Raw genomic sequence first — 11,491 nt, 5'->3', positions numbered from 1 at the left:
AACTGTTGGTCAGTGAGCGGCCCTGCAGTAGCGTTAATAGACATGGTGTTTATTTTCCCCCTCCAGCCTGCCAACACCGCCTGTAACCGTGGGCATTCAGTGGGACAGGTTTTTGGAGGCCTTTCCTGTCTCTCTGCACTCTGTGGCGCAGAGTAAGAGGCTGTGTGTAGGGGCCGGCTTCACTGCATACAGGCCCGTGTATAGGACGTGGAGGAATGTGCAGCTCCTGGAGAGAACGTCCTACATTCTCAGTAAGGATTTTGCACTCAGGCAGTGTTGTGTTCCCCTTTTCTTCTTTTTCCCTTGATTGCACTGCTCACTCGTTTAACTCGTCACACACAGGTCAGACAATGGGCAGGCAAGCCACACAACCGACTGAGGAGGCGGTGCGACGGGCCCTCACCAAGGAGCGCTGGGTTAGCAACAGAGATGTTCGCAAGTCAAGTCTCAAAAAAAATAAAAGTCTCATCTCTCTTCTGGTTGTAATAAGCCTTCTATTGTCTGCTGCTATCCAGTCTGTTAAGAATACTGCACAGCTATATCTAAGAAATTCAAAGCATTTACTGTGTTATTATCACTCCTATATCTATTAGCATACAGTATCAGTACTGATTAGTTGTTTGTTATATGATCACTTTAAACAGGCTATTGCAATGCAATATGAGGAAAAACATCACACTTTAGCTAAATGCAAAACACTTCAGAATCATAAATCAGTATCACAAATACTTTATTAATCCCCCGCAGGGAAACTGTTAAAAGTACTTAAGTAAACATTTGTTCTGTGCCATTTGCAACTAAAAAACTATTGCTGCAATGGAAATTGGCACCTTTCTTTGTATGACAAAAATTAGAGTTATTGGCTATCTTCACTCTTTTACTAACAAAACAGTAACCTTTTTGTGAAAACAATTACCTGTGTTGTTTTGCCACGAACAAAAATATTTAACAATAACAAACCTGCAATAAGATTAGAATGGTTTACCTTATTCTTCTCTTAATACACACAGGGTATGGGTCACAAAACATTCACAAGCTTGTAGGTATCCTCCAGTGGCCTACTGTAAGACCTAGAAAAGTATTATGCAACAGAATGGTTACATTTCAAAAAGATCAAGCTGGACAGTGTCCTTGCACTAAGCCTGGCTCGGTGAGGGCGCATTATAAGGCCTCAGTGACTGAATACCCTTTCCACTGGTGCACTGATGGCAGGAACAGCGAGCACTCTCATAGCCACAAGATAGAGCCTTGGGAAGACCTTTGCATTTCTTTTCCAGAAGCCTAGGCAGTCTGCTTCGTCTTCTTCACCAGAGCACACTTGGATGTAGCGAATGAGCGCAGCTTTGACAGATGATACATGGTCATCCTTCTTTTTGCTTTTCTTCCTGTAGCCAGTGAAAAGGCGTGGAGTTTTAGCAGGTGGCTCCTCATCCTTATTATCCTCACTACTGCTCTCAGCAAGTATGGTGACTTTCCGAGCCTCAGCCAAGACAAGGTCTGAAAAAGTTTAACAAAAATCATGGTTAGTTACAGTATTATGATGTTGACAGTGGTGATGGTTAAGTTAATGAACGATAAGTAAGTCTAAATGAGATTTTACTGCTGTTATTGAAATCGAGAAAAGATTTGAGTGCCTGAACATTTGGGAGGAGAAGGAAATGTCTACAATGTATAAATTACAATAATAAATTAATTCTGCCTTCAACTGCACAATGACTGTGGACTGCACCGACATCCATGTAGCTGCCCCCAGTAAGATGAACCAAGCAAAGAGGGTCGCCATCATGCCCAAGGACATCCAGCTGGCCCGCTGCATCCGCGGAGAGAGGGCTTAGACTGACCTGAGACCAGCACACCGGCTCTTTTAAGAGCCACCTACAGTTTCAAAGAGTTGCAATCCTACGTTATTATAATGATTAAACTGGTTCATGTGTCACTTAGTTTACTGAACCGTGATGAATGAAAGAAATTAGTGAGGTAGTGGTTTAAAGAAGTTACAAAGACATTAATATATGAGTAACAGGTCAGTGTAAACACAAGCTTCTGTCAATTATGGATCATTCAAACTATATACAAATAATATGTAATAAAGTTCTAAAATAAGTATTCGGTATATTCCTTGATAGCTTTTGGAGAAGGTTGTTTTTAAGTTTACTAAAAATCTATCGTTTCAACTGTTTCACTTTATAAAAAGGAACAGGTGAGTAGAGCATTATTGAGTTTCTTATTCTGTCAGTAAATTATCCAAATGAAATGTTTATCATTATTTTAGTCAACCCTAAACAAATTGATTGTACCTTTTTAATAATGACCTTACATGGTCGGCAAAGTTAAATTAACTTCAATCAAATCTGTTCTGAGAAAAAACTAATAAATGTTTAAAGATAGGAACTTGCCATCCCACTGAAGAACAGTCCGTAGAGATTTAAAGGCGTAGTTGTAGTTCAGTCCAACGTTTCATTTGGATTCATTTCTCCAACAGTCAACTATTTTCATAAAGAATATATATATTTTTCAAAGTCAACTTTATTGTCAATCTTACTCAGTTTCTGTTTATAGACAGAGAGATCAAAAAGACGTTTCCAACAATCCCAAATACGAAAAATTAAATTATACAATTTACAGATATGTAATGTGTACAAATATATATATCCTATATACACCATCATGTATAATGATGGTGTATGATGTAGAAGGAAGTGTGGTAGATAACAAGTAAATGTAGAGTTGCATACAATGTATGTACAGCAAAAGATGGAATAACTAAGAAGCACGCAGTATAATAATAAATACATGCAACAATTAAATAACTGCTCAGCGTCTCCACCACAATCCCAATCTGCTGTGTCCTGTTTTCCTCCCCTCTGCATAACACCCATCGCACATACGGAACACAACGCAGAGTCTGAGGGTGTTAAGAGTATGTTTATTTAAATGTCCTCCTCTCTACTGGCCAACACAGGGAGCATATGCTGGGTGTAGAATTGTTCCAGGAGGAGAAGATTTCCATGCCTTGCAGGGTCTTTGGGGATGAGGATGATGATCGCCTCCTTCGTGGTCCACACAACAAAGTAGCAGAGACTCCGGTCTGTGATGTGCAGCTGCCCTTGGACCTGGTGCCAGTATGGGTGATATATGACCCACCCTCCTCACGGAGACAGAAGGATGGTAACTGGACTGCCTCCGCGATGGTCATGTTCATGTCACCAAAATCCTTGAATCTACACACAGCAAATAAACTCAAATGACACATCGAGATGTAAAAGGAGATCACACATACAGTATAGAATATCCTGTATAGTCGATATAAAACTGGCCGCTTCAATCTGAAGAGCAACTAAAACAAAACACGGGAGTTTACCTTGTTCTTGTGAACACTAATGTTATCCACAGCATACACACAGACCACGAAGTTCTAAAGGAGAACACTAGTTACTGAAACAAAACACGTTAGTGTACCTTGTTAGCTAATGTTAGCTAGCTGACATTAACGTTACACATTGCACTCATATTACTCACCAACATCTTGTAAAGCCGGTGCCGCTGCTCTTACAGAACCGACTAACTCCCCTTTCGTGTATGTACAGCTCTCAACGTGTCCAGACCTCGTTTTATACTTTTATTCTCATTCTGAAAGAAACAGGTGAAATTTGCTAACGTGACGGCCATCTTTGTGATGGTGACGCGTATTGTGCGAGACGAGAGACCTGTAGTTCACTCAGCGGTTTCACACAAAAAAATGTGTAACTTCACAGTTTTACGACACATTTTCATTTTTTTGACTTGCAAAATATTCTTTTAAATTGACAAACATCATATGTGTCATTCGTGGCACAATTCAAACGGGATCAAAAGATAACCTTTCTCTCTCCATTGACTTCAATGTATAATTTTACGCTTCCGGGGTCCCATGGAGGCTCCCGGAAAAGGAGGGACTTCGCCTCTCTATCGCCTGTGACATCACTTACGCGAGCCAGAATGGGATTTGGGATTTGTAGTCTTTGTAGTCGCGTATTTTTCATAGTCTTATATTTCAACAGTTTTACGACAAAATGTGACTTTTTTGACATGGAACTTATTGTTTAAGATTGACAAACATCATATGTGTAGTTCGTGGCACAATTCAAACGGGATCAAAAGATACGTTTTCTCTCTCCATTGAATTCAATGTTAATTTTTCGCTTCCGGGGTCCCATGGGCCGGAAGTAGATGGGCGTGACTTCGCCTCTCTATTGTGTTACTACGAGGTAGTAGGCTTGTTTGAGACAAGCAAGACCTGCGCAGACCTGCGCAGTTGCGATCAACGTCTTGCTCGTGCGTTGCATGATGGTTAGTCATTTTGTCCGACTTGCTCTGGAGGCACGCCCACATGAGACTTTGAAATCTCGCGGGACAAAGACGCCCGCAGCCTTAAGAGCGAGGCGAGGCGAGTTGGCACAGTTGCTCTCCACGAGCTGCGGAAGCGAAATGCTTGATGGGAAACGGCTCGCTGGTATCTCAGCTGAGCGCTCATTGGTGGTTTTTACCACGTGCTGCTGATGAAACTCTCCAATTGGCTGGCTGTTGTTGTTTTGTGTCAGTTTTATGTCGCCACATCCATTCCCATTTTTCATCATTGTTCCACAATGTTTATCATCATGAAATTAATATCTATATATTTTATACTATACTGCTTACCGTTTTCATACTTTATATATCTTAGCATATTCATACACACTGTTCATACTGCTCACAGGCTGCTAGTGTATATCTAGTGTATTCATACCCCACTGTTTATTCATCATTCAATTCATTCTATATGTTATTCTGTAGATTGTGTACATTACTTTCCTCTTCACTGCTTGTTGCACCTGGTTAGAAGCTAAACTGCATTTCGTTGTCTCAGTACCTGTAATATGTGCAATAACAATAAAGTTTATCTTTAAGTTAAACCAAATCATTAAAATAAAATCTGTTGTAATGTAATGATTTGGTTTAACCTTATTTATTGAATACATCATTTAAAATGGCAAGATTAAATCAAATTACATCCATGTTGTACACATCATAAAGCTTAAAGTGGCAGCTAAAGAATTAACACAGCAGCAGGTCTGTTCAATTCATGCTCATGAAGCTTCATGTGTGCGGATCTGAAGGGACTGATCATTTGTAGCCTGTCCACCTATCAGTTTTGCAAACATTAAGAGGGAGGAGCATTTCTAATTATAGAACCCAGTCACTGGTGTGGTTCCTCATCATGACTGAATTAACAAACCTATATAAAGCAATGGAGATCACCTTTGTCTACAGTGGGAGTCTCACAAGACATTTCCCAAAGACTACAAAATGGTGAGTAAACAACTAAATTGCATTCCAACAATCTGGATATGATTTTAAATTATGTAAATTATTTTTCAGATAACAGTTTAGCAGCTGCACTTATGCAGCAAGCAAGGGCTGCAACAAATGCACAAGGTAATCTATCATTTAAATCAAAAATGGTATTGTCTTTTAATGCAAATCAAACAAATGACATATTCATGTTTATTGTAAACACATATTTAATTTTCTCTCAATCACAGTCCCTTTATATGGAAGCCCATTTCCGCCACTTGAAAAAAATAAAATCCCCATGAAAAGTAATAATTATGAGATAAAAAAGTCGAAATAATGAGATAAAAAGTCATAATTATGAGATAAAAAGTCATAATAATGAGATAAAAAGTCATAATTATGAGATAAGAAAGTCGAAATTATGAGATAAAAAGTCATAATAATGAGATAAAAAGTCATAATTATGAGATAAAAAAGTCGAAATAATGAGATAAAAAGTCATAATTATGAGATAAAAAGTCATAATAATGAGATAAAAAGTCATAATTATGAGATAAGAAAGTCGAAATAATGAGATAAAAAGTCATAATTATGAGATAAAAAGTCATAATAATGAGATAAGAAGTGCGCATGCGCTGCAGTGGCGCTGTCTTTAAAGGTCCCTTCATCACCTTGCTGCTCTCCACCATGCAAACGGCATCTAGTCCTAAATAAGGTAACTATTACAGGTGACTTTTGTAAATGTTAGATGTTACATATAGCCTATATTGCAGCTAAACTACAACAATGCAGTTTATAGCTTTGACATTACCTGTTATGAATATAATATATATATAATATATATGCCTATAGTTGTGTGGTAACGTTCACGGGTTAGAGTTAGAGCAACTCACAGCAGCAGTATGCCTACACTATTGTCATTAGTGGCGTGAACGTTACCACAAAACTATAGGCATATATATTATAGTTCATAACAGGTAATGTCAAAGCTATGAACTGCATTGTTGTAGTGTAGCTGCAATATAGGCTATATTTAACATCTAACATTTACAAAAGTCACCTGTAATAGTTACCTTATTTAGGACTAGATGCTAGGGATGTGCATCTCCATCACTGAGGCCGATGCGATGCGCATCTCGATACGTTGCCACGATACGATACATTAACGATACATTTGAAACACCAGGTGATACGATACGATACGATTCACCCCTGTTGCGATACAGTTCGATACGATTTGATTCAATATTATGCGATTCGGTGCGATACGATTCAACACAATGCAAAAATAATGATACTTCAATTTGGTACGACAGAGGATTTTTGTTTTATTCCTTATATGCAGCAAATCATACATTAACAAAAAAGTGCTTTACATATTTGGTACTGCACATCCCATCATGCCGTTTATTTTTTTAACTTTAAAAGCTCTCCAGAGTACAGTACAATTGTATAACACCTCACAGTTAAACAATGTAAGGATGCATTGCTCATGATTAACAATGTGCAAATAACAGCTACCATAGTGCAATGCCCATACAGCTGCCAGCCTGATGTGCTTAACACTCATAGGCTAACTCACCAGTGAGCAGAAAGCAGTGGGTTCTATATGAACAATAAAGAATACAAATAACCTTTCACAAACAGGTATTTCATAACTGCTTACAGTAAGGAAGACATTTAAATTATTATTGACCGTCACAGGCTGCTGTAAACTAAACACCACTCTCTCTGACAGATCACCTCACTGAGTGATTTAACTCATATGTCTAACTTTCAGGTTTCTCTTTTCAGCCGCAGACCCCATGTCGCCTCTTTATGTGCGTCGCTAAGTTCCTCGTACTACTTGTCTACTTTAAAGCGGCTCGGCATCGTTTACAATTTGCGAGCGATTTTTCAAGTTGACTGTAGTATATAGTGCCGCGCACATATACCATCAGGACGTTACTGATGGGGTGCGGCTGCGGAGTGATACTGTGTGTATGCAAGCCCGCATCTAGGACGGATCTATGTATCATGGCTGAAGACCTGTTGAGTAATAAAGATACCTCATACAAAGGTCTACGGATACCTTATTACTCTCCATGACCTGCGGTCAACTATATAGCATAAAGGATTATTACACCGTCTTTCTTGAACAATCCGAAGTGTTGCCAAACGTTTGATTTGTAGGTATTTTTCGGTGCGCTGTGTTTCTCTTTCTCCTCAACTTCCGTGTGTTGATAACTGAGACTCTCGGCCTCGGGCGAAGCAAATATCCAAATCAAAGATCGTCTCTGCTGAGCGTTGACGCAATCGATGCATCGCGAGTTCAACCCGGTTCAACCCAAACTGTAGCCGATGTGCACTCTTTCAACCGGTGCACTCGCATCTTGAACGTTTATGCCGATGCGAATCGGTGAATCTTAACATCTCTACTAGATGCCGTTTGCATGGTGGAGAGCAGCAAGGTGATGAAGGGACCTTTGAAGACAGCGCCACTGCAGCGCATGCGCACTTCTTATCTCATAATTATGACTTTTTATCTCATAATTATGACTTTTTATCTCATTATTATGACTTTTTATCTCATAATTATGACTTTTTATCTCATTATTTCGACTTTCTTATCTCATTATTATGACTTTTTATCTCATAATTATGACTTTTTATCTCATTATTTCGACTTTCTTATCTCATAATTATGACTTTTTATCTCATTATTTCGACTTTTTTATCTCATAATTATGACTTTTTATCTCATTATTATGACTTTTTATCTCATAATTTCGACTTTCTTATCTCATAATTATGACTTTTTATCTCATTATTTCGACTTTTTTATCTCATAATTATGACTTTTCATGGGGATTTTATTTTTTTCATGTGGCGGAAATGGGCTTCCATACCTTTAGATCATGTCATTCTCCATACAATACATGTGGGATTTCTATTGCATCCACTTCATCTGCAACGAAAAACGCCAACGCAATGTCCGCCATTGCAAACCCAGCCAGTCAAGCCGACTCTGAGTCCGAGCTGTCCGACTTAAGACGAGCATTTTGACACCTCCCCTATGGAATGCCATTTAAGCCAATATTAAATAAATAAATATATACATAAATAATTAAATAAATACATATATATATAAATATGCCTATGAAATAAATTATAAAATAAATAAATTAGGCAATAAATATGTATACATGTACATTTAAATACACATTTATTTATTTCATGCGACTTTTATTTCATAATGACACATTTATTTATTTCAAGAGACTTGTATTTCATAATGACACATTTATTTATTTCAAGAGACTTGTATTTCATAATGACACATTTATTTATTTCAAGAGACTCGTATTTCATAATGACATATTTATTTATTTCAGATGACTTGTATTTCATAATGATGCGTTTCTTTATTTCAAGAGACTCGTATTACATAATGGCTTATTTCATGTGACTTGTATTTCATGATCAGACATTTCCATTCGTTATATGCAAATGAACGGGGCGTGGTTAGCTCACAGGTCCAGAGACCCAGACCAAAGCAACAGCACCACACTGGCTACTCGAGAAGAGGAAGAAAATGGAGGAGAAGGACTATAGGGCAAACCAGAGCCATAGAGATATATAATATTAGTATCTCTAGGGCTCTGGGGCAAACTACTAAATGAAAATAACAACATGGAAGACGTCGGTGGGCTCCAAGACTTAACTGGTTCTTATCTGGTCTGCTCTGGTCTTATCTGGTCCGCCCAATGCTGCTCTTCTGAGAGCAACCGCTCTGACAGCTCTCTCTAGTCTCTACTGGGAAACAGCTAAAAGTCCTTCTGGAGGTAAGCAACGCTACACAATTACACCCAGTCTAAGAGTAAAATATGTCTCGAAGGTTCGTTTTGCTTTCTTACAACGTTAAGTTAATGTTAACGTAATCTTACGTTTGCTAGGAGGCTATCGTTACGAGCTAGCTGTCTTAGCTAACAACAGTTAGCAGCTAACGTTTTCTGCAGTTTGTGTTGCTCCTGAAAAACGTGATGTAGTTATTTAAGGGTATGTTAAATTAACGTTATTTTACAAGTTGAGAGAGTTAAGTTGTGTTTAAAATCGTCAATGTAATGGATGTTAGAGGTTTTGTGTTGGACATGAAGTTAGCTAACGTTAGCTAACTCCACCAGGCAGCTAGCTTAATACAAAGAGGGGTGTTGTGCTTCATTGCAAACTTTTCTTTGTTAATCTACCTGAAACTGTACGGACAGTTTGTTTCTACTCAACTATACAGACCATTGTTGAGGAGATTCAAAACATACTGTACATGAGTTGGGTCCAACATATACCTTGAGTAATGTTACTTTGCTGCTAAAAATGAAACATCATCATCAGATGAGGACATCACCAAAGTGTGTGAGCCTGTCAGGGGATTTGATCTGTTCTCTGCATGTCCTAAACACTGCTCTGGTATTACTTATCTTGTAACATGTAAGTCTCCCGCTCTTGTCATCTTTCAGGCTTTGCATTTGAACTCCTATGACTGGTTGCGGACTTGAAGGGAACGCCTTCCTGACATCCAGGAAAAAGGTGAGATTATAATACATTTGAATGCCAAAAGCAAGTTATTGTTTTTAACTTTTTAAATATGATTGTTTTGGGGCATTTCAGTTTTATTGGACAGGCAGTAGAGATCTACTGGAAACAGTGGAGAGGGAGGAGATGATATGCAGCATACGGCCAGCCGGATGGTTGCTGCTCCGTGTGGAACGTGTCCTATCAGGTAAAGCACTTTGGTACCCAGTTATTTATGGTGTTGAGTTTGAATTTAGCTTTTGGAATGTAATTTCCAACTGTGCATTGTAAAGACTGAAAAAACAGCCTCAGGTTAAAGCTTGACATGATTTGGTCTTTTACTTAAGAAGGTGTTTGTCCTCCTGTGTTGTCTTATTTCCTTATCTTTCTTTCAGGTGTAACATCTACCAATGGTTGTACATGACAGAGACCTCCTCCGCCTCTTTGCTGTCTTACTAGTCAACCCTTCTGATCAGGTCCTTTCCTAAATAGTGGTAAGTTTTACATTTCAGCGTACGTTAATTTAGTAACGTAATGCTTTACCGCTGTTGAATAAATCCTATATTGCTAGTCATTTTATTAAAACTACGATTTGTAAACTTTTTGATTCCAATTACAATAATCTTTTTGTTATAATTGTAAAACATATCTTAACATCCATCAGCAATCAATACAACAAATCATCCAACACTAAATAGAAGAAATCTGGACCTATTTATTTTGAGACAGCAGCATGTGTTGGGACTGCTCATTGATGTCATCAAGAGCCATTGAGTCTACCTTTTGTAGTCGGCCTCTCAGAATGTTTATCATTTATTTGTATTTTAACATTCCTATAATAATTAGTTTTTTTATTGTTTTGTTCTTTATTTTTGTTGTGAGAATCACTTTGCAATTATTGTGTAAGTGCTATATAAATAGTTATACTAATATTATTGTTGTTACTATTATTAATAATGTCTTCTTTGTTTTCTTTATTCATCGCTGCAGAAAGGATCATGCCAGCCCACATCAAACACCTGATCAAGAGCTTGTGAACCTCCCTGCTGCAGACACCTGTGTGATATTCCACTCTGACTGGCACCCTGAATATGACCTGCAGGTACTATATATATATATATATATATATATATATCTGCTCTGTCCGTCCTAAAGATAGTTCAATAGGGCTACAACAACAACAACAGTTTATTCCCTCGGTTCTTTAAGTGTATATTATTTTCCCACTTAATGCTTAAAAACGTTGAACAGCAGCTGCACATGATGCTCTTTTGACCCCTCTTTTAATTTTTTATTTCAGGCTCAAGCTCGGTTCGTCATCGTTTTGGCCAGTCTAAGGCGGTGAAGGTGTACCGTCTGATCACTAGAAACTATGAGAGGGAAATGCTGGATAAAGCTAGTCTGAAGCTCGGGCTGGACCGTCCCGTCCTGCAGAGCATGAGTGGCAACAACAACGGGGTGAGAAAAAGAAAATCTGTCATATTTCTAGATGCCAAGTCATGTTTGGGTCAGTCGCTGTTGCAGTACGCTTAGTTTATTTTCAAAAAGAGTTTTCTAAATCCACTTGTGTAAATGTCTCTCTGCGTCGCCTTTAGCCGGTCCAGCAGTTCTCCAAGAAGGAGATCGAGGG

At 38.3% G+C, this 11,491-nt stretch overlaps 1 protein-coding gene and 1 long non-coding RNA gene across 2 annotated transcripts in view; one reads left to right on the top strand and one right to left on the bottom strand.

Annotated features, from left to right (window-relative positions):
- The window catches only part of LOC117460750 (uncharacterized), a 2,435-nt gene extending 934 nt beyond the window's left edge, over positions 1 to 1,501 (top strand). Inside the window, exons 4-6 of the mRNA XM_034102291.2 lie at positions 67 to 251; positions 343 to 444; positions 1,392 to 1,501. Coding sequence (XP_033958182.2) covers positions 67 to 251; positions 343 to 444; positions 1,392 to 1,501 — 397 coding nt within the window. The remainder of the gene's footprint in view (positions 1 to 66; positions 252 to 342; positions 445 to 1,391) is intronic.
- Positions 1,502 to 2,906: 1,405 nt separating this feature from the next.
- LOC139435194 (uncharacterized) lies at positions 2,907 to 3,805 on the bottom strand. The gene is made up of 2 exons (XR_011644472.1): positions 3,520 to 3,805; positions 2,907 to 3,221 (listed from the first exon to the last, which is right to left on the bottom strand). It is a non-coding gene; the product is annotated as an uncharacterized lncRNA (long non-coding RNA).
- Positions 3,806 to 11,491: the final 7,686 nt, after the last annotated feature.

The sequence above is a fragment of the Pseudochaenichthys georgianus genome, chromosome 2, assembly GCF_902827115.2.
Source record: "Pseudochaenichthys georgianus chromosome 2, fPseGeo1.2, whole genome shotgun sequence".
Taxonomy (NCBI): domain Eukaryota; kingdom Metazoa; phylum Chordata; class Actinopteri; order Perciformes; family Channichthyidae; genus Pseudochaenichthys; species Pseudochaenichthys georgianus.
Note: the sequence above shows the minus strand (reverse complement) of the source record. Positions and strands in the feature narration are given on the sequence as shown.